This window comes from Parambassis ranga, chromosome 12 (genome assembly GCF_900634625.1).
Source record: "Parambassis ranga chromosome 12, fParRan2.1, whole genome shotgun sequence".
NCBI lineage: Eukaryota > Metazoa > Chordata > Actinopteri > Ambassidae > Parambassis > Parambassis ranga.
Window position 1 is genome coordinate 10,614,638 of NC_041032.1, and position 24,004 is coordinate 10,638,641.

Genomic DNA, 24,004 nt, shown 5'->3' on the forward strand with positions numbered 1-24,004 from the left:
CTAAAACTACCCTTTTTGTCTGCATTAAGTCTTGAAATCTATCAGGTGGTATCACAGTAATAACAGTGGTGGTTAGTACAGCCCGTTCTCGAACCTCAATGCAAACTGGAATCCAGAGTGAAAGTCCAGCTGTTGCATGTGCCCCCCAGCATCCACAATCTGGCTCCATACTCGCACTACATAATGTTGTATGTTTGGCAATACATCCATATGTTCTGTTGGCATAAACATAAGCATGTGTTGTGTTCTGCTAGATGTATTAATGAACAAATGTGTCATATTAATAAGAACGATTAGATAGTATCTGATGAGATCCTTTTAATGTCTGCACATATAAACACATTTGTAAAAGTCACCAAACATTTCTGTTACAATTATTTTTAGAGTAAATGCAACTGACTGCTTTCTGTTGACCTATATGGAGGCATAACACTGGAAGAATGTGTAATGGCCACCCTGGAAACACCATTCACATTTTATCACTTAGTCTTTAATCATTTATAGGCTGAGTTTATAGGCTTAAGACTCACCCAATGAGTGATGCACCATCAGGTTTTAGTCCAAAAGCAGCAACAAACAGGTTTTTATTTGTGACTATTCCTCGTGGCCTTACTAAATGAAGAGCACTTGAAAGGTCTTCACTTTAAAATGTGGATGCCAGTAAATATCAGCATCAGAACATTTCTTATAAAAGATGAATGAAGGAGTGTAGAGAATGCAGAATAACATGACAAAAAAGTGTATTTTTAATCATTTGATCCGAGAACTTTTATGTCTCAGTGGCTGCAGCAGCCTGTGTTCTAGGTGTTATGAAATAGAAATCAAGTTACTTTAAAAATAATTTCTTTATTTTTATGTCCCTCCCCATGTGTGTCTTTACCCGGTGCACTGCACTGACACAGGGAGGCACACCTTTTCTAGCTCCCTGTGTTTTTTTCCCCCTCAGCAAACACAAAATATGGGGACACAAACAGCAGTAAACAAGATGTTTTATGTTAGGGGATGTTGTCATGGTTACAATGATGGCCGGATAGTTACTTCAGGGAACAAAGAGTAAGAAAAGGAAAACGTCCAACCATCCATTCACCCTGCCCTCTTTCTCTCTCTCTCTATAGCCACCTTTTCCTGGCTGAACAACAACAGATGTCATTTTGGAACATTTTCTTTCTGTTTTTTTTTTTTTTTTTTTTTCCTGAGGCATACGAATGTGTGTCCTGTTAATACAGCAAACACACACTACCAATTCCCTCTGCTCCTCTTTACATACACATTTAACATAGTTATATTTAATTCCACTTGACTGCCAGAGGCAGTGCTTAGTAAAATCAATCTTGCATATATGCAGTCACATCACAAGCCAGAAGACACATGAGGAAAAAAAAGAAGATTTTCAGTTTTCTGTCTGCAAACACTATTTTTATTTTTCCTCACATAGGTATTTATGGTATTATTTCCATAAACTTTGGTTCCAGTCAAAATGCCTGACCGCATCTGTGATTAACTGAAGCAGAGAGCTGGGCAATGGCACCAATGATGAGAGTGTGCTGGATGCTGACAAATGTTACAGTCAAGTGGAGCTTGCTGCAAGAAGAAACATTTAATAGCCACCATTCTTTTTTTTTCTCCCAATGGTAACATACACACAAAACAGAAAGTTAATCGATACCTAAATTACCTGAGTTTCTCTGCTGAATGAAGTGGTGGCAAAGCAAGCCCGGTATCAAGCAGCAGTGACTGAGCTACACATGCACTTAGACAGGCACTACATTCACTTCGTGCCTTAAATAACTATTTAGACATACTATTGATTGTACTATTGTAGGCAACTTTATTGATATCACTGCATCTCATACTCAAAGAACATGGCAAGAACTCACAGCAATTATATGCAGGTATGTGGGAGGAAAAAAAACACATGGTAATAAAAGTAAATGTCTACATATAACTTATAACTACGTAAACACATTTGGATCAATTAAACAACATGTCAAAAAGTAACACTTGCCTTAGTTAATGGTGAAAATTTTCTTACCTTAAGGATATATTTGTTTATAACCTATCAAGCTAAACAGATTTTCTGTTTTCGCCTACATATATAAGTTTAGCATTACTTATTATTGTTAGTAATTATATCTGATTTATTCCTCAGTAATCTAGAATGCAAATGATTCAATTTGAATATAATTGATGACGAAACTCGAATCAATTAAGCATTAAATGTGTTTAATGCTTAAATGTGTTTAATGCTTAATTGTGCATGAAAACTAATAATAATAATATGAATGTTATGTTTTTCTTTTTTATGCATTTGGTTGATGAGGTTAGACAGATATTGTGTCCTGATAATAACCCCAGAAGACAACACTAACTCTTTGTGGGTACTTATTTTAGAAAGGAACAGGTGGGAAGCCAGTGAACAGGAAGATTTGTTTTTCAGCTCCCCGGTTTCATCTTAGCTGTTGTGGTGATTCTTTTCTCGGATTCTTTGATGTTGAAGAAGTATCAAGAGGTCAACGCAGAAAAAGTACATTTCTATATCCCAATATTAATAATTCAAGGCAACTTTGTAAAATACAGCCTCTGTGACAGATTGCCTTTATGACCTGAATGAGATATTAGATAAGGGGCTCCGTGCAGCTAGATTTTCTTCAATTAGAAGTGAACTGAAAATTTACATTTTTGGTTAAAATGGAAAGGCAATTGATTTGAATATATAGCTCACCACAACCAGAAGAGGTATATGTCCTACGTGACTGTATGTGTTCGTCATAAGGATGCAGTTAGTAAATGTTTCAGATGAGGCGCAGCAGCCTGGAAGCTCATTCGTCCTGCAATCTGAGACACACCTTACAAGAAATCAGTGAAGCGTGGCTCTTTCCTTTCTGCAGATGCATTTAAAGGGGGGGATCAAGCAATTAACAGGAAGAGATATATCTGGTTGATTACACATTCCACCGCATTAACTAACCTTTACAAAACCTGCAAGCATTCCACTCTGTCAGTTTCTGTGCTTTTAAAGAACCCTTCTACAAAGTTCAGGGATATTCAGGAAGACAGACAAGCACAGGACACGCTGGTGTTTGTGCACCAAAAAACATGTTTTTAAAAGGATAAAATGTTACTGTAGGCACTAAGTTGTGGCTTAGACTCTAGAAAGATTTTTTCTGTGTTAATACAGAATCTGTGCTCATCAGTGCTCTCCAGTTGAAGAGGGAACTTCTGTTGGAGTCTGGGAAAAGGGTGCTTGTGCATATTTTTTCCCAATAAAACATTATTACAATATTCAAAAGGCCACATTTTCACTGAGTGGTACACTTGAGAATGGCACACCATGTGGGATATTAGCAACACCGTACTGTGAAGAAATAGATTTATTGTACTTGAATTAAACTTCCAAAGCTTTATATAGAGATCAATGTCCATGGAGTGTATACATTTTTCCAACTTTACCAAGCAGGTACAGGGAGGCTGGTCTGCTGTGCTGTACCTACACTGTATTTCATACACACAAATTTAATCAATAAATGTGTCAAAATGTCCAAATAGGTTTTTGTTGCAACATATCCTCTTCTTTAATAAAATGAGGCGGTTTGCAAAAGTACAAATTGTGTATGTGTGGCTCTGAGGGCTTAGAAAAAGTGGGTCCACTCACTGATGCCAAACGTTATGGCTGACTGATTAGCACATACTGTAGTTCTAATTTAGAGCTAATCACCTGTGATTGCAAATGGCCATTTGATGACAACAATTACCCAAGTCCCTTCCCTGCTACATTCAAGCCAGGTGTCGGAACAAACCACAACCTGATACTGCACCATGAGGATAGAGACGTCCTGTGTAAACACCATTGTTAGACAGCCATTAAAATTTGTCAGTATTGTATTCTCGTCTACTCTCTATCACCCTTAACCATTCTTTTGTTCTAAATTAGGAACCAGAGATGCTGGCAATCACTTGACAGCACAAACCATTTCTTTTCCTCCTGTATTACATCATGTAATAAATCATTATTATGCCCTTATAATGATTTCTAGTGTCTTACTCTGGCTGCATGGGTGATTTTTTACACTTGAAGGTCTGCGATATGGGTACAGAAAAGAGTTATTTTTGCTGTTGTGCTTACAGTATTTGCACCTTTTCTAATATTCCTGGTGGAGAAGCCATTATGTACAAAGACCTTGGGTAGATTCAATGTAAAGTGCTTTCTTCAAAGAGAAATGTGTGTGTGTGTGTACACAGACATGCAAGTGCAGTATATATTCAATGGAAAGTGAATGCAGGGGTGTATACAAGTTCTACACCCGAGCAGTTTCTATTAAGTGAGGCTGGAGGAATAATTTTAAATGAGGAAAACAAAAGCAGCTGAAGAGGTTAGTTATTATGGTAGACATAAATGTGTAGGCAGTATTTGTAGGATAGACCGACTTATAATGCATTAACAAATAATAACTAAGCCTGAGTAAGCCTCGCTGTAATAAAAATATAAATCTATTATGTCTGCATTATATTTTCACCCCATTTAAAGGGATTGTGATTGGTCTTCATTCCAAGTCCAATAGAAGCCAAGCGGCCGCGGCATGAGACAACAAGAAAGTTGCATCATGCCATTCATCTCCTGACCTCCATGCTATAGCAGTTGAGTCATAGAGTGAAGGTGAAGGCAGAGAGGATTGATTATCCAGGCACAATGATACAAAGACTGGTAGTCAACGCTGACAGTCAACCAGCGTGACATTGAAACAGGCTGGAGGCACAAGATAGAGATGGTGTGAGGGGAACTTGCTGAAAATAGCCTGATTATAGAGGACAGAGAAAGTGAGTGAGCAGGAGTGTTGGTGTGCATGTCAGAGCAAAAAAAACAAAAAAAAGATGATTCAGTTGCCTAAATATGGATTATGGTCCAGCTGGATTTGTTGCCTAATACAATGCTGGCATGTCTGAATCACCAGAAAGGCAACGAGAGAGGTCATTTTTTAACTAAAAGGGCTGATGCTTCCTTAGTGGTAACCAAGACAATGACTTACTCAGCGGCCAACTTCACAAGCCTTATGATTCGTTTTCCAAAATGGAGGGTTATCCCAACCTACACTCGTTTTTTTCTTACTTTACTCTCTTGAGAGTAATATAACATCCTCTTTTAGCCTTTGTTCTAAACACATCTTAATGTGTGTTTTTTAAGCAGTTTGTGTTACACTTGTGCCCCACTGCAATAAAAGTGTGAGTGTGTGAGTCTGTGCTACAAAACATAACAGAGGGCAGTTATGGAAACAGGGCAGTTTTGAACAACACCTTTCATTTTGCTGCTGGATGGATGTGCCCCGAGGAGATACATACATACTTGAGGGCAATTACTGACTAAATAATCCTGCTGCTGAACAGGACAGATGAAGAGAGAAATACATGGACATAGACAAGAAGAACGAGCTACACTGCAGTGCTAATAATCTGACAATGCAGGATGTGCTTGGGTCTCGATGAGCAAATGACTTTGAGAATTGAGTCAGAACCATTAATGATCCCAGTGACAGACACTGTGCAGGGACGTGGACAGAAGCATATGCACACGTGTCCGACTCCAAAAATTCACATGTGCCAACTCCATCTTTGGAATCCTCATATGTACTTCCTTGAGTTGAATGTCTGGAGCCCTTATGCATTATGCATCAGTCCTCAACATGTCCTTGACCAGGGTTACATAAATTTCACATACATTACAGATGTAATCCATTATAATGAGCTTAGACTTTATCTAGTTGGGCATGGAAAACACAGGGGAGCTATGCCACTCAAAGTAAGATAAATATCATCCTGATGCGTGCTTGGCTTTTGTTGGTGGACGTTTAATGTCAGCAGCAAACTGTACAAGCTGATTGTGTACATACTGCAGTGTTGGCTGGTGATTATTTACTTGGATGAGGTGAAGAGCTTCTGCTTTTACAGAAGAGATGTTATTGTCTGGCTAATGCACTGAGCTCTGATGAAAACTTTTACATCTAGACCAAAAAATACACATAATAACTCTTTGTTTGTTTTCGCTTGCAAAGGCAGAAAATGAGAATGAATAATTAATATATGTAGTTATTAGTTACAGCCAATATTTCCCACTGAAATGGATAAATATCAATGCAGGCCACACGGAAATAAGTATATTGGATTTTTGTTATAGTCTGATGCTGAGTGATAACCATACAAATTGAATTATTTATTGTTTTGTTTTTAATAAAGCAATGACAGTTTGAGTAACACCATCTGAATATGATTCAAAACTGCATACATTTTACTTGATCTTATAGTGTGTGTGTGTGTGTGTGTGTGTGTGAGGAGAGAAGCTGTCCTATCCATCTCCTATAAGGACTTCTCCTCCATATCAGAAACACTGAAATGCATTTGTGAAGGCCTCCCCCTGGCAAAAAGAGGCGTCCTTTCGTCCTTGTAATTATCAAAACATGAAAGAGGTTCAAATGCCTGTATTTCCTTTAATCTTAACCCATTCAACATGGTGTGAATTATGGCTTTGAATTATATTGGACAGAGTGTAAAGAATTTCAAGTCGACTCAGTGTCCTGATTTGACATTTATGTTATATCGAAGTCATTCAATATCATATAGAATAATGCATTATGTTGGTTGAGAAGATGTTCTTGAATTCCTAACACTTCCATTTATAAGAGCAAAAACAAGGTTCCCCACTCCATAATAAATAAATCAGCCAGAGAGACCTCGTGTGTACTGACCTGTGTCCTGGTCACAGAGCTGTTCACAGGGCTCGGTGGTCCTCTGGCCGCAGTGGTCTCGGACCCACTGTGTGGATGAATTGGTCTGATAGTACAGCGTCAGCTTAGCTGGATTCAGCCAATTAGAGACATCCAGGAAGCTGCCCATGCTCACCACAAAGCTACTCCCTGAAAAAAGAAAACAGACAACACAAGATAAAGTAAAAAAAAAAACAATGAAGGCGGATTGCTTTGTATTTTAAAGGCTTCTCTTGGTTCTACCTCAAAATAGCTAATTCCTTTGTTTTCACTGTAATTTTATTTCCCATCCTAACCGGTCTGAATTTAAATGAGAAAATTAAGACCTATAATGTGTGTACTGATGGGATTTCCTTGGTAATTGCAGTAGGGGGGCTAAAAGGGGTTCACGAGTCAATCAGTAAACGCTATGCTCATTGAGGCTGACTTACCTTTCTTTCTTACTGCTCTCAGACCAATCGTTAAACTCTGATCACTGAACAAGATTAACCCTAATTGATGCCAATGAGTTTTAGCTCCAAAGGGAGCTAGGAGGAGATTGTGGTTCAGCTCTTGGGTTAACACAAACATTCTTATGCAGCTATACTGTGTGTGTATATGAGCCGTAAATTTACAGAAGCATTCACATTAAGTGTGAGATTCTTTGTTAAAGGCAATCTAAAATTAGAATTAGGGGTTAAGGGAATAACATTTTTTCCTCCATCTCACAAAAGTTACAGTCCAATGCCCTGCAGTAAAATGCACAACATGGATGAGAAACACAGAGTGCCTTTGCCCTGACTAACATATAAAGCCTCATCTATTATCTATTCCTCTCAGCCTGTGCCTCCTCTTAATATTTCGGTTGTTCTAAAATCCTACCATTTGTCTCCTCCTACACACATGAAGTCACCAGCTGCTTCTTCTTTTCATTTGACAGGAAATAAGCGCACTGGGACAGCCTGACTCACAAGCTTTACAAAAATACACTCAAAGTTGTATTTTCTGACTTTAGATTTGACTAAGAGCCTCTCTTCTAGGCAGACAAAATGAGTAAATAATAAATAATCATTGACCTAATCCCTCTTAGAAACACAGATTGATGCTGCTGTGCTGTATAAAATGTCAAAAAGGCAAAAAAAAAACACTTAGCTTTCCATAAAAGCATCTCTTAGGTCAAGATGACCAAAGTTGAGGGTGACAAGGCCTGTTACCCTGAGCAGTGCATTTGAGTGAGCATTGGCTCTCATTTGCTGAGGGAGAGAGATGGATGTAATGGCTTCAGCTCATGCTGGGAGGAGGCAATTGTTAGATTATGGGCTGCTTTCTCTGAGACCTGTTAAGAAATCCCACTTAAGCAGCAGGAGCGTTGCTTATTCTGCTTTGCACATTGTAAATTCAGTGTAAAAGACGGCAGGAAAACAAAAAAAAGTTTTGTCAGACAAATCCCTTTCCAACTGTTTCAGGAAACATTGTACATCTGTTTCAAGGCTGCAGTGACAAAGGAAACACTTGTGTTTTTTTTTCTATCCAAGCAGAGCCATAAAATCCATCCCAACAATATATTTAGCTTTGTTAATGCACACTATGGTATCATTTCAACACATCATCACACTCAAAAGATTGATTTCCTGCAACTCCCAAAACATTAGAGTGGCGGTGAAACTTTTTTTTAATATATTCTCTGTGAATCTTTCCTTTTCTGCTTTCAACAAATCAACTTTGAAAAACTTTGAGTGTTTACTTTCTGTCTAACACATTGACAGGTGTCAGTGTATAATTAACTGAAAGAATATTATTTGCTGAAATGAATGTCAATTAGCAGCTACTCCCAGGAGACTCATTAGATGTGATGTCTGTGATTGAACTCACACTTTTGAGTGGCAATACAAAAAAAAGATACATTAACAAAACTGCTTGTGTCTTATGTGTATTTCCCCTCTACTAGTTATCACTTGTCTTCTCAGCCTCCTTCTAGCACTGGTTCACCACTGTAGAGAGCAGTTTACAGATCCTGTGTGTTTAGATTATGTACTTCCTTGTAACCATAGTGATTCTTCTTTTTTCCAGCCCGCCTGTACCTATTCGGATCTAAGTTCTATGTATGTGTGGCTCGCTGGTTGGATTTGTTTTGTACGTTTATCTGTTGGATTTGTTTGTTTGCTCTGCCTGCCTGCCTGCCGCTGACTGTATGCCTGCCAGGCTACTGGGTTAAGCCGCCTTTTATCACATCTGCTCTGCCTCAGGTGTTCACTTTTCTGCGTCTGGGTTCCAGTACACACAAGTTACAGTGCTGGAAGTCTAAAGCCCTGATTGGAACTCCTCCAGGATGTTCCTCTTTTCCCTACAGAAAAAAAAAACAAAAAAAAAACAGATCTTTTTTTTTTGTTCCCACCTGTAGTGGGGCTAAAATACGGAGACAGCCCTGAGGATGGCACTACAGGTCTTGTACAAGGGCCAAGAAGGCATCAAAATTAAAATAATTAATTCCTCAGATGATGAATTCGGAATATTTAATCAAATTCCAGACATTAATTTTTGATATCTTAGGTAAAAAAGTTGAGAACTGATCATCAGGTCAAAGGAGAACTTGAGCAGCATACAAACTTTTTTTTAGATAACTCTTGTGCGTAGTGTGCTGGAGTGTGGTAGTGCTAGAGCAAAGGTTAGAAGGTTACCAAAATTAGTCAATAATCATTCTGCAGAGAATACACGTATCCATATTAAATTTCACAGCACACAGCAGAGCAGTGCACGGCAGGCAGAGCAACCCAACATTATGGACACTCCAAGTAATCTTAATATGATTGACAAAGCTGATCCAATAATCAGAAATACTGAAGTCAAGCGTACAATTTGTGGTTTAAATCATGTTGAACAGACACATACTTACTCTCTTATCAAATATTTACTGAATTTACAATAAGTTGTATGCACTGTTCCTTAATCTATCGTGTGTCCATCAGCACACAAACAGAGAGCGCGTGGGTAGACTAGAAATGAGCACACCTGATTAACTGATATATGAATTGTACGGCTTTCAGAGATATGGCGATCATTAGTTAAAGTGCTTTGGCTCTTCACTCTGCTCTTTCCACATGTATTATGGCCTCTCCTCCAAGTAAGGGTTACATTTGTCAATACAAAGATCAGGTTTATAATAATCTCATACTCCATGAGGGATTTCAGAATCAGTGGGAGACATTTTTAATATTCCACAATATTATTTCATCATGTTCAATAACTAAAAAATGTGCAAATAATAGTTTTCCTGACTACAGTCTGTACACTGAAAGTTTTGGAACCAAAAGAAAAAGAAATAAAAAAACATCAGATTTTGAGCACACACTGCTTTTCATCAGTTTAATGGCTCCAAATGTCACTGAGTCGTAATAATAATTCTTTTTTTTCCTCCATCCAGAGCTTTCAGACCGTGGGCTTTATCGTTCTGATTTTTGCTCATTTTTTTGGTTCTAGCACATGAATCAGTTCTTTTGTCGGATGGATGTGCATCTTTTGTACTTTGTCAGTTGTGCAGAGAGAGAGGGGGGGCACTGAAACTGAAAAGTGCTGGAATTGAAAACCACAAATCACAGCTGAGGGCAGCGAAGATTTTAAGGGAAGCCATTGGAAAACTGAAACGGGGAACGCACGTTGAGTTGTTCCTGGACCATTAGCTGTTCCACCTAACAACAAAAACTCTGCAAATGTCACAATATTTCTCTGAAGCACATGCATGCTGCTGAGAGGCAGTTGTATCTTATAACAGTTGGAAACAACAAAAACCAGTGTAGCATTAATCTCCTTTATCTCATTGTGTGAATGGTCATTTTAAACCTTTTTTTCTGTGCTCGTTTTGGGTCCTGGTTCACATGTAAACACTGCTTTAGGTTCATAAATGTCCATTTAGAAAAAAATCGCGGGTGCTTCTTAGCATGCAGAATTGGTTTAGCTACTGCTACTTGCTCATTTAATTGTATGTCACAACCTGCTGCTTGGCTTCAATACAATAGGATGGTTTAAACTATTGAATGATTTCCCAAAGATTTATTGTTTACTGTGCTTCCTGTCAACAGCAACCATACAAGAAAAAAATTTCTTGTATGGTTGCTGTTTGGATAAAAATCAGATGAAAGGATTTGCGATACATAAGTATTATATGTATAAACATACATAAAGACGATGTAATTGGACCCTAGTAAGTAAAAGTGAGCATGCTTTGGATAGTCTAGTAGTCAGAAATGTTGCTGTGGTCTAATAACGTGTTGCACTTACCATCAGCGACAAAATGCTCAGGCACATGGAGGGTAACCTTGACAGTTAGGGGGCATGAATCCTGTGTAGCATAGACGATGGCGATGACACACGTGCTGATGGTAATCAGCGTCAGGGTGACCTTATTTAGAGGACTGTGCGGGTGGCCTAAAGGTAGAGAAGGAGGAATAGGTAAACAGTTAATCAAAGGCATTTTTTATTTGAGGCTGCTGACAAAAACATCATATACACAACAAAAACGCTTAAATAAAACCATCTACTTCTCTGTACAGCCTCCGTCAAACCCTTGAAAAAGCAGGTAATTGAACTCCTGATTTATGAATTTAGCCTCTATCAAAGTTTGGCCTGCATGAGTAAAATATGACTTAGAATAGCAGAGCTTCTACACAACAGCCAGAATCATTTGGCGGTGTGATATATGATCTTATTGCCACTGACAGGGTTATAGATTGGTTGTTTTGGTTGCCCTTTGGCTCTGTTAGGACTCCTATTTCCAAGCCAGGATATAAGGAATGAAATTAGCCGCTTAACCTCTGTCAGCTGATATTTATCATTGGGGGAGAACTTGGCATGTTAAAGGGAGTCTTACTGGGAAGTCAGAAGGGTAAGGTGGTGGTAGGGGTGGTGTGGGAACACTGCTCTAACTAGATTTTACCAGTTAAATATGTATTGGTCTTACTTAGCTGAACCTTTTAAAAATGTACTCCTAAGCCGTTTTTTTTTTTCTTTCGCCCCAACCAGACCCTGAAATAACACACAATATCTCAAACTCTGCCAGCCTCAGAAATGTGTGAATAGGTTCTAGGAAGAGTTGTCCACCTTGCACTGTGCAGGGTTGTTAATACATTTTTTCTCCTTTCCCTGTTCTCTCAAATTGTGGTGCTCATTAATCAATGCTACCATGCAGAGGCTGCTTTTCCTGCCTCATCTGAGAGGAGGATACATGTGGATGAGGTAAACACCAGTCCGGTCAGAAACATAGTTTAGATGCTTCCTAGTTTAATCTGCCATGGTGGTCACTAAGGCTGCAAGCCCCTCACTTCACAAACCCAAAATAGAAAACATAAGAAAACACTGCAGTGTTTAACCAGAGACAATGTGAAATGTTGACAGAAGTTTTGGGGACAATAAAGTGCAGCTCAAGGTCAAAACCACAGCGAGGAAGTTAAGGTAATGAATCCATACGGAGTCACACGCCTCCTAGTGTGATGGTTATTGGGAAAGGACAGAAACAGCAGCAAAAGTGTCAGAGCAGCTAATCTATGCGGGGGTGCAGGTGTGTCACAGGGCTTGTGAAGGGGTCCCTCAATTACTGTAAAAGCTTACTGAGTAGGCAAAGGCATGTGCGATCACGGCGACAAACACTTACATTATGGGCACAAACCAAACACCCTGCCCATGCACTCACACACAAAAAAAACACACAGGGGTGTAGAACAATACAAATTTAAACAGCGTGTCTTTGCCCGCCTCCTAAAGAAAACACAACCTTTTTACTTTAACACAACATACAGGTTTTATAGTCTGTTATTCCCACACAGTGTTTCCAAAAGAAACAAGCAGTGATAGTTAGTAGTTGCTTTTGGAGTCTTGCAGCTTATTTGAGTACCTGAATTTAAATGAATAATTGCATGTTTAGGCAATTCTACCAAAATTAATTTTTAAATTAAAGAAAAAAATGATGTTTTAACCACAAACATGAAGAGCAGGCATATGATACTGACTGAAGCCTACACAGCCAATTACAAGGTTGTGTTCTTAAACCCCGGCTTATAGTCCTTATCCTTTATTTTTCAAAAGGTTCCAATTGAACTGGTAAAAAAACATGAATATCAAACATGTCATGCTGTTATAAGTGCTTGGGCTGCAACCTCTACTTCCTTAAAAATATGTTTCTGCCAGGCAGGAGCTACTAGGAGAGGGCTGAATAATGATTGGAAATCAATTTAAAAGAAAAACTCATGCTAAGGATATTTTACTTCTTTAGATTTTTTATTATTGAATTAGAAAAAGTTAGATTAATATCAAACTCACATAGAAATCTTCATAATAGAGTCCATACCATTCAAAAGTTAAATGTATCTTTGAATGGTCTTTTCTTAAAGAGATTGATTTTTCAGTCATTATATGGACACGGACTACGTGTTTAATTTTCTCATGGTCACTCACGCACAAACACACACACACACACACACACACACACCTTCACTATCACATATCGCTCTGTGGGAAAGGAAGTTGAACTCATGCTTCCCCTCCACGTTATTTGACTCAGCTTAGCTCATCACACAGCTTCCATTTACATCAGCTCATATATCTGCTCTGAGTGTCATTGAGCTGTGCTATGGAACAGCACTTCAAACCCCACGGGGGCCGTGCAGGACTCCTTCCTACTTCCAGCTATGCTGACAATTCCAGAAAAGTCTAGCCTCATTTCACTTAAGTCATAAGCCAGACTACCATTATTCCTCCCTCATATTCAACCAGCAAAAAAAAACCTGGAATCCATTTGTTTTCAAAGATGCTGTAGCGTATTTTATTCTTTCTTTTTTTCACTTTATTGCATTCTCAGCAGGGCGGAGTGGATAAAGAGGGTCCCCTCCTGTGCAAGTTAATGTCTTTAAAATGTTACACATTTGTTAGCAGGAAATGCACCTGCGTTGCTCCTCACCTTTGCTGCGCCTTCGTCCTCTGTGCTGCTCTGTGTAGAATTTCATTTGGTTGTCTTCCTCTGGCTCAGACCCTGATTCTCCTTGAGGACCGAACATGCCTCCAGTTGCTGGAAATGAGAAATTAACACAAAAAAAGAGGCAGGTAATCATTACAGGTGGCTGAGGTGCACGTGATCTCAACTTTACAAACTAATGCATCCAGAAGATAGGTATTGTGGATATTCAGTGCAGGTAACGGGGTGAACAGAAAAAAACAAACAAACAACATAGATTGATTCTTAGTAAATACGATTTTCCACTTGTCTCCAGAGTTTCCTGTCCTTCCTAGTTTGATCTGTTGGTAATTTGTCTGAAGACAGCAAGGCTCAATTTCCTAATAATATTGGGTCACATCCCTGGAGTGTGTGCATGTCTATGTTCTTGTCAGAGAGGCAGCCAGAGACAGCCTTTGTTTGTAGTGGCTGTGGGACAACAACATCAAAACACACACCCCTGCTAAGCGTACAAGAGCTGCCAAAAAAGTGATAATTGTCAAGGATTTACAAAGTGTTAAACCACCAAAGAATAAAACAGGTAATCTAAAATAACCTAAAATGTGTGTACGTGTCTTCAGATTCTAAACCTGACACAAAAACATCACAGAGAGAGAGCGCTGTCACAAAAATGACAATGAGATGTGTTAAATTTCCTCATGTTTATACATATGTTTTTCTTGTATAGCCCACAGGATCATGGTGATTACACTTTCTAATCTCCCGAAGAGGGAGGGGAATAAAGGACAGAGAGAGAAAATCAATTGCTTTTCTCATGAGGAGCATCTGAAAAAAAAAGCTTCATCTGTTGACTCCAAATTAACACAAGAAAAAGATGCACATGGTATAAAGACTCCATCTAAAAGAAGCCAAACAACAGTCATTTAAACCATTAAAAAGGTAATGATGGCCTCCCGTGACAGTGAAGGGTGGATCCAAACACGTGCAAGCTCTGTCTCAACAAAAAACTACAGATGTGCAGCACTTCAACAACATAATGTTCTGACATGGGACTTAAAATGGGCAAAACACAGCAGGGTAAGTATTGAGTGCACCCAAAAAAAACGCTGTTTACCAATTTGTTCATGTCCAATTCATCAGTTAGGTCTTTGTGGTTGTGCAGGAAAAAGCAGGTTGTTAAAGCCATTCCCCTGTCACCGTGCGCTGTAGATCACATATAGCTCTTAAAACAAAGGGACGAACTTGGAAAACTGCACTCTGCAGGACACCAGCACAGCGAGGCAAAGGGGAAAGATCATAGTCTGTGTTTAATGTTAATGTAGAATCAAGAATATTTCTACAAAACTAAGACAAATATGAAAAACACCACAGCTTTGGTTTGGCTCAGGCCAAGCTGTTGTGTTATTTTTCTAAAGCAGGACTCTACAGAGTTATACTATTGTATAAAATGGAATATGATGTCAAGGGTACATATTTTCAAGGTCAGATGTGAATAGAAAACACAACTGTTTCTTTGCTGGTACACTCATATCCAGACAAATGGATAAACAAAAGCAAGTAGCTGAGGACTCTCTTTAAACATGAGCTGTATACGGACCTCTAGGTGGTGTGAGGGATGCTCTGTCAGCGGTTTTTATCACCTTAAAATCTGTTCTGTTCTTATAAAAGTCAAACCACCTGTATTAAAAAGGAGTTTATTGTAAATGATAGAGCAACATATTCCCCTCTTCCTCGTTCACAGGACGCTCATAAGTCCTGGACGAATGCTGAGAAACGCCCGGTGAAATATACCTCTTTTACTCACTTCATAAACATTATGTCATAGCTCATGAAAATTTTGCCTGCACCATAAAGATTTCAGACATGATTAAAAGTTCTATTAAGTCGGTGTAAAAAGTGCGTGCAGAAAGCTGTAGTCGTTCGTTTGGTCCGGTGCACTTAAACAGGGCTGGAGCTGAGTTGGAGAGTCTGGCGCTGTTTGGAGAGTGAAGCCAGAGCAATGCGCTGTAAAATTGGTTGAAAATTTATGCATCGTGTTAGAACATGCCCAGAGAGGTGGTAGAAAAAAAAACAGAGAGAAGCAGAGAGAACCTCACAAGTCAGCCTGTTAGTTGTTGAAAGTAGATTTTACTTTTTAAATCTGTTAAAAACAGGTTTCATTCATTGAAGAACAACGTCTGTAAAGTGTCTCTGGAGAAGTGTCTGGAAATCAGTTTATATCAGAAATCCTGCTAAAGCAAAACTGAACATTAAAAAAAATAGTAGTTGTGCCACTTTAGACTTATTGAAATTCATATTTTTTCTGATGCTTTGGCACCACAGAGTGCATCACTCAACAAATGACAAACAGGGTGAGAGAGTCTCTTTCAGAGATTTAATGTGCAATGCTGTGTTTGCATTTGATTCCGACCTGAAGCGACTTTAAGGAGGACGGTATTTACACACAAGTATGTTCAGTTTCTAAGGTATTTGGGATATTTTAAAGTAAATTTATTCCATTTGTACCTCACTTAATTTCTGAGAAAGGTGTCAGATGAGAGCGAGGCGCTGTAGCCTCCAGTGAAAAGTTAGCTTGTAAGTAGTGCAAGTAATTATAGCAGACTATTGGACTCTTTCTGTAGATCAATACCTGACTAATCTAACAGGAACAGATTGCACTTTATTTAATACTAAAAGTGTGAGTCATGATGTCACTTGGGGGGGGGGGTGTTAGAACAGCATTACCATTTACAGTGTTGCACAGATCTACACATGTGAAGGCACAGTGCAATTAGCCTTCCATTAAAACTTACATTCTGTGTTAATATTGGTGGAGTTAAATATTCGGACTGCCTCCAGGCTGCTTTCCTACAAGTGATTGCACTATAGATATGCTGATGTAGCAATACTCATTGATGAGGTGCAAATATTCCACAACCTTTACTAAGACTGAATTTCCATTATTATTTGAAAGGCTTGTACAGTGAGGGTGGGATAAATACATGAACAAATAATGAAAGATAAACCAAGAATATATATAGAAAAAGAAGAGAAGCTGCCACCAAAATGTAAATTAATTGTCAAGAGAGAACAATTTTCACAGCGCATTAGCAGTTCAGTGAACAACAAAATCAATTTCAACTTTAATAACTACACAGTTACAACTCTCTGAACCTCTTTGGTTAGGTGTTATTAGTTTGGTTGCCCAGCAACCAGTTTGCTTTTTATTTTTGTCAATCTTATGGCGTTTGAGCCTTCTCAGTATCCGTAGCTAGGAGTGTTGCTTAGAAACATATGTCAACAATTAATGTTGCTAGCTTACGCCTAAACACAAAAGTAGAATCAGAAGGTGGATACCACTTGTTCAAATTATGATTGTTTTTTGTTCCAAACTACCAGATCAGTGTTTGTGTGTTAAAAATAAATAAATAAATAAAAACGGCAGCATATAAAAGGAGGACGGCACGTTTCTCACTTTTCCTGAATCGCTAACACTGGTCTCTGGGGATCTTTGGCTCAGTGTGGATTCGCCTGGTATCCATGTTAAATTTCTCGTTATTATTATTATTATTTTTCTGTACTTTTTTGGCTCAGCATATCTTCAGAATGCATGGGCCGATTCAAACCATTCAAAGATCAAAAGATTCAGCTCATTCAGGACATGTGTGGAAACCGTCAATAATAACTGCAAACATTATAATATTAAATTAAACATTTTCCATGTCTTCGGTTGGCTCAGCATATCTTCAGAATGCATGGGCCGATTCAAACCATTCAAACATCAAAAGATTCAGCTCATTCAGGACATTTGGGGAAACCGTCAATAATAATTGCAAATATTATAATATTAAAGATATTAAACATTTTCCATGTCTTCTGCAAAATGCTACTCCTCCTACAAATTACAAGATAGAGAAACCATTTCTGCTGTTACCATGGTGACAGCAGAGTTTGTTTTTTGGTAAAAACAAACTTGCATTTTCTTCAGGAAATGCAAGTAATTCTTTATGCATTTGACCAGGTTGGTTTACAGTCTGCAATCTCACCACTAGTATATATTTGACAGCTTGGTCAAGTTATATTTTATTCTTGCTGATAAGAATACGAGCTGGTGGCTATGTGCAGCTTGACCAGCACTGACAGTTCTCTTTGCGGTGTTTTACGCTCGCTCGATGAAAGCCACTGGCTTTGTTAGGTCCGTTACTATAGTAACGGGCCTAACATATTTTGCATTTGTCCATATATGGACATGTATGGAATGTTGTGTATAACGTTGCTTTGATCTTGTCATTGCATTATAAACTCTTCAGTCTTCACGGTCAGAGCAGCACTTTACACTCAGAGCTTGCAGAGTTTACATTTTCGTGTCACGTGTGAGACAAGAGCCTAATTCTACATTTTCGAAGAGTTTATGGGAGCGTCCTTTGGATTGCATGCAGGTAAGTAATGACTTTCAGTTAAAGAAGCATGTTTTTACACACTTTCTTCAACTGATCTGCAATGTCTGTAATTTCTAGCATTTTTTGTGTTTAAATATTATATTTATGCTGTGACTTTAGGAACTGAATATCTTCATAGTCTACTGCTTTGAATCTAATGAAATTTCTGGCTTCAAGAGCTTTATTGTGCACCTGTTGTAAATGATATGGTGATATGATGTAAACCGACATTGTAAATACTTGATTTAATCTGCACTTAAAACTGATTTCATTGATGAGACAGTCACAGGTGTATGTTTGTAGTTCATGTTACATGGCCTGCATCCATCTTTCCTTCACATCTCCCGTTGTGAGACCATGTGTGGGCCAGAAACGTAATGATAAGGTATCAAAGCTGTAGTTATGCATTACAAAAAATAGAAGAGAAGTACACATTGTTTTCCTCATTGCAGGAAAAAACATGTCTAATAAAAAAAGAAAGGCAGAGGGTGATTTTGCAGATTCTGAACCCAAAAGGAGAAAAAGTTGCGACCCCAACAAGACCACCAAACACAGTCGGGGACGCAGCCCGGAATCAGACCCCAACAACTGTCAGCACTCTGAAAAAAGGAAGGCTGAAAGCCACAAAGAGGAGAGACCGGCAAAAAGAATAAGAAGCAGAAGCCCTGAACGACCTGTCATAGCTGCACAAGAGGTCATTGTTATCAGCAGCAGACTTAGTTCACTTTCCTGCTTTATAATTCCAAATGCTGAGGAGCTGGATACCTGCAGGAACACCAAGCAATGGTATGAAACATACTGTGTATGATTCTGTGTTGATATTTTTTAAGCCATTTGGCTAAATGCCCAAAATAGTGGTAAACAAAACTGAAGAGTGGTGAATCTTACTCTGGAACACAAGTATGGAATTACCTTTAACTCTCATCTGGACATGTAACCACCTATGTAGGCCACACTAGCTGTGCCACATAGCTCTAATGTGGAAACAATGCTCATGTTTCCTGTTGTTTAAAATGCTGGTTTGATTTTTTTTTGTCTTAATGAGTCCAGATTCATTTTTTCAACACAAGACATACTGAGTCAATGTAGGATATATATAAAACACATGCTCCTGTGACACCTAATCAGATGGTGTCTTTGTCTGTGTTTATCTGTGTCTCAGTCGGTCCTGAAGCAGCTGGTGGACGCATCCATCGACATGCATTCAAAAGGGATCTTTCACCGGGACCTCAAGCCTGCAAACCTGCTCATGGACATTGAGCATAATAGAGTGCTCATCATCGATTTCGGCTGTGCAGCGTTCTCAAATGAAAACACCTTAAAGACCTTCTGTGGTTTGTTACCCGCCTGCATTTGTGAACTCTAAAGATAAGGGTCTTCACATGTAAACAAACCTCCACCTGATTTTTGTTCTGTCTTTTATCTCCATCATTTGTCTCTCTTTTCTCTGCTACTACTGCGTGTACCAGGAACATCACGATACGCACCTCCAGAATGGTTTGAAGAGGGAAAGTATGAGGCCCGTCCCACCACTGTCTGGCAGATAGGAGCCATTTTTTACTCCTTGTTCAAAGAACATCAGAACTTTAGTACCCTGGACTTCACCCTTGACAAGATCAGGATTGATCCTAAACTGTCAACAAGTATGAAACAGTTTTCCATTTCAATGATTTTTTTTCCGGAAAGGTAGCAAATCTGTTCATTTTTTAGGTAGCTGATTCCTTAAACATCGGGTCTCCTCTTTGTCTCTTATTTTACAGGCTGCAAACATTTGTTACGCATGTGCCTGGCTAAAATCCAAAGAAGCGTGCAACCCTGGAGGAACTAAAGACCTACCTCGACAATATCCAACCCCAGCCATCCGTGTAGAGGGGCAACTACAGTTATTGTTTGTATATTTAAATATTGAAATAACAGTATTTGTGATCCCACCTGGGCATTTCTTTCTTCCTTACAATGTACATTTGCTTCAAGGTGACTAATGTGTTGTAACAGAAGTATGTCTTGCTGATCTGCACATGTGAGGCTGAATTTTGAACTCAACTTTATTATTATCCTGAGGGCAATTTGATCTGCAGCAGACATTAGCTATCAGCTTACATCAAGTTAAATTTTCATCTTTCCTTTTGAAGCAAGATAAAGGCTGATCGGATATTCTGTGTGAACCATTGCTGTTATTATTACATTATTTTTGAACTGTGCAGGCAAGATGGCAGTGGGGCTGTGTATAGAAGCCAAGGGCCTTAAAGGTGGGAGTGTCCACTTCTCTGCCATATAAATGGATTGCCTCTGTCTTTGTCAGGGTTTGGTGTCTCTCCTAGTTTTCCACGCTCTCAGGTCAGCTTTTTCTGCACCCATTTGTTTTTCCTCTTTTTACTGTAAAATCCCCTAAACTTTAGCCAAAATGGAAGCTATCAAAAAGAAAATGCTTATGCTTAAGCTGGACAAGGAGAATGCTCTGGACCAGGCCGAACAAGCTGAAGCAGACAAGAAAGCTGCTGAAGAGAGAAGCAAGCAGGTAGGCCATGTATAACACTGTAATAATAAATGACAGGTAATTTTTTCTATCCTTGTCATGTCCCTTTATTTTTGCTGTTTAATTTAGCTCCCTTGTGTGTTTTGTCTTTTTAAAAGTCATATTCTCTTTCAGTCCACACTTCATACTACATGGATTTCCTGCATCGTCCTCCCTTTACATGCACCATGCAAAGCCCACAGTAACATTTGACTGATCGCACTAACGTTGTGTCAACAGAAAAAAAGAGAAAGTGTGTGTGTGTGTGTGTGTGTGTGTGTAATCCAGATGACAGGTGAACTGTGCTTCCAGGCTATAAGGCACAAGTTTGATAAATAACACACACAAGGATACATCTAAAACAAGGTGCACAACTCTTTGTAAATCTGGCCCTGAGTCTTTTCTATTTCACTGCTTCTCTGCCTTTTACGCCACATTTCTTCTCTTGTCAGTCCATTTTCTTCTATTTCCATCTTTCCTTTCTCTCTCTCTGCGGTAATGCCATAAAAAGCATCAACACCCAGAACACTAAGGCTAAACTCCTCCATGGCTGTACAGCCAAAATTCAATTACCAGGGCCTACCAATCTTACTTTTAGCATCCATTTCACAGCCCTGAAGTCCATTAGATTATCCAGACTGTTCTCTTTGTCACCTGCTCATTTGTTATCATCTGCTCTGCCTCCATCTGCTTTGTGCATACAAACAACACACCATTCTCCCCCTCAAAAGATACATCTGTCTGTCTGTCACATATATTCTAATTATGTCGCAACACTTTGAAAAAGTGCTTACTAAAAATAACAGATTTTTCATTACACTCGGTCAAATGTCTTCATTTTCATAAGGCACGTGCTGTCACCGATAACACAAGCATGTTGTTCTGTGTAAAAATACATAAGGTCTTCAAACACATCACATCTGACCTCACTGTGCTGCGACACCAAAAAAATAAAATGAAATTTCATCTTAACAGTAGGAACTTTAAGAAGAAGTATATACATGCTGAACATGTGCTTATTTAAACCTCAAGGAACTATTTTTAAAGAACGTAGACAGAAGTCAGAATGAACACACAGAAATGAGACAAAAAGGCAAACAATGGGAGCAGCAAAGAACACACACATTACATGAGTAGAGATAACAGAAGGGTCCGCAGGAGAGGTACTGCTTTGCAATCTTTCCCGTAGTGAGAATGATTAGTGAGATGAAGAGCTATGAGAAAGCAGAGAGTTCAGGTGATAAGTTCAAGCTCAACAGTGAAAGCTAATCATCTCCTGCACAGGAGGAAGGGAGCATCCCACCATCATATAATATACATCAACACAAAAAATAATAACACCACCACCCACCAGCAAAAACAATACACAACTTCTTCTGAATCTGAAAATTATGGAGAAAGATTGAGAGAACATAAAACATGCATTAAACTCTAGTATTCTTCCAATTACCATGTACTGTGTTGCTTCAAATATTAGGAGCACCCACTGAGTTCTACTGCATCAGGAGAGTCTATTTGTGTGACAAATGGGGCTTAGACCAAAACAGAAAGTCACAGAGTCACCTGGAAACCAACAATGTTACCACCTTAATGTCAGGATTCTAGGATGAGCCAGGGCTTTTATTTTGTATTTTGTGGTTTTGCCTGAGTTCTTGCTTCCTGTTTTATTTTGAAATCACCGAACCTCTTCTTGTTTCAGGTGTCTTGTCTTCTCCTTCCTCATGTGCTCCCTGCTCCTCCCGGGGATCCCCCTAATGTGTCTCACCTGTACTTTGTTGTCTCCCCTGCTCCTCTGTGTATCTTGTGCATCTCCCCCTCACTTGGTGTCAGTGTGTTTTGGATTCATGTGGTCTTGTGTCTCGTGCCTACGCCTTGCCAGGCTTCGCTTCAGCTTAAAGCTCCACATCTGGTAACCTTGTCTTGCCTTTGTTTTGCCATGAAATGCCTTGGAGATTTTTGTGTTTTTGTGATTACATCTAACTTTGGAAAGATTCTTTGTTTCTGAACCGCTCCTGTCTCGCACTTCCTGACACCTACAGTGTTAACGTACTTGGCACTTACACAGTATAGCTTTTATTAAAGCGTTATTAGTTTGATTGTTAATTAAAAATGAATGTTAATATCAACATTATACTGAACTGAATAAACTGAAATATACTCTATACTGTGAGCAGGCAAAACGACAACACACGGTGCTTTTTTAACATTTGATTTACATGATTTATTGCTTGAGCGTATGCACGCATATAACTCCTTTTTCTCTAAAGCAAGCTTTATACAATGTGCATCAGCCTGGAAATTGTCCTTTAATTATATTCAGGATGAGCTCATATGCAGAGAAGTAAAACAAACAGGCATATCATATGCACATTAGGTAAATTACGGACCGGTCGGAAACTCCGGAAGAGTTCCATGACTGTGCACAGAAAGATAAAATTAATAGTGCATGAATTGCACAGCAAGCCGTAACGTAATATATTTTATTATAGTATGATGTAGGAAGGGCAGCATGGTAAATAGGCACCAATCCCCATAGAGTGCCTTGGTGAAATATGCTATAGGCTTTGTCTGTCACATTATAATGGGCATCTAAATAATTAGATTTTATAGCATGCAAAGGATTATATATATATATAAAACAGTCAACTGTGTTAGAGGAGGTATATTTCAGAGATAACTTGTTGAGACAGCATTTTACTACTCCACACTGAAATGGCAAGATACAGAGGTGTCAAAGAATATGAAAGAATATGTGAATACTGTCAGCTAACTGAACGTTCTTTTATATTATGATTCATGACAAATAAAGTTCAAAATGTATTCACGGTCTGATGATATAGCAGGTTCAGATCTTTCTAAAGCATGACAAATAAAAAGAAGAAAAAGCTTTCAAACTGTATTTTATATAGATTTTACATTGTTAAATAAATTGGTGTAAGAATAAAACATTTAACATTGGCAGTATTGGGTGCAAATGTAGTGTTTGTTTTCTTTAGACTTGTGTATTCTGTCTCGTGTTTGTATTTGTGGGAGGTTCATGTTTGGATGTGTTTGTCTGATGTCTAAGATATTGTCTCATGTCTCATTCATGTATTCATTAATTCACTGTAGTAACATTGCACCAACACAATCTCACATCACAATGTGTAAGAGCTCTTTTTTTTTTGTCTCCGTACCGCATCTGGAACCCTCATTTTTTATTTATTTTGTTTGTTTTCTTTTTACTTGTTGTTCGCTTTCCTAAGGTTGCAAAGGTCAAGAGTCTCGCCCTTACAAAAGCATCTTATGTTTTCCAAGCCTTTGTTGTAAAAATATATAATATATTATTATTATATATTTCTGTGAGAATGTGCTGCATGTGTGTGTGTGTGTTGTATTTTAATGTGCCATTATGAATTCT

At 38.7% G+C, this 24,004-nt stretch overlaps 1 protein-coding gene across 1 annotated transcript in view; it reads right to left on the bottom strand.

Annotated features, from left to right (window-relative positions):
* The window catches only part of astn2 (astrotactin 2), a 201,545-nt gene that overhangs the window by 94,315 nt on the left and 83,226 nt on the right, over positions 1 to 24,004 (bottom strand). The window contains exons 5-7 of the mRNA XM_028418196.1: positions 13,678 to 13,785; positions 11,007 to 11,153; positions 6,735 to 6,902 (exon numbers count right to left, since the gene is read on the bottom strand). Coding sequence (XP_028273997.1) covers positions 6,735 to 6,902; positions 11,007 to 11,153; positions 13,678 to 13,785 — 423 coding nt within the window. The remainder of the gene's footprint in view (positions 1 to 6,734; positions 6,903 to 11,006; positions 11,154 to 13,677; positions 13,786 to 24,004) is intronic.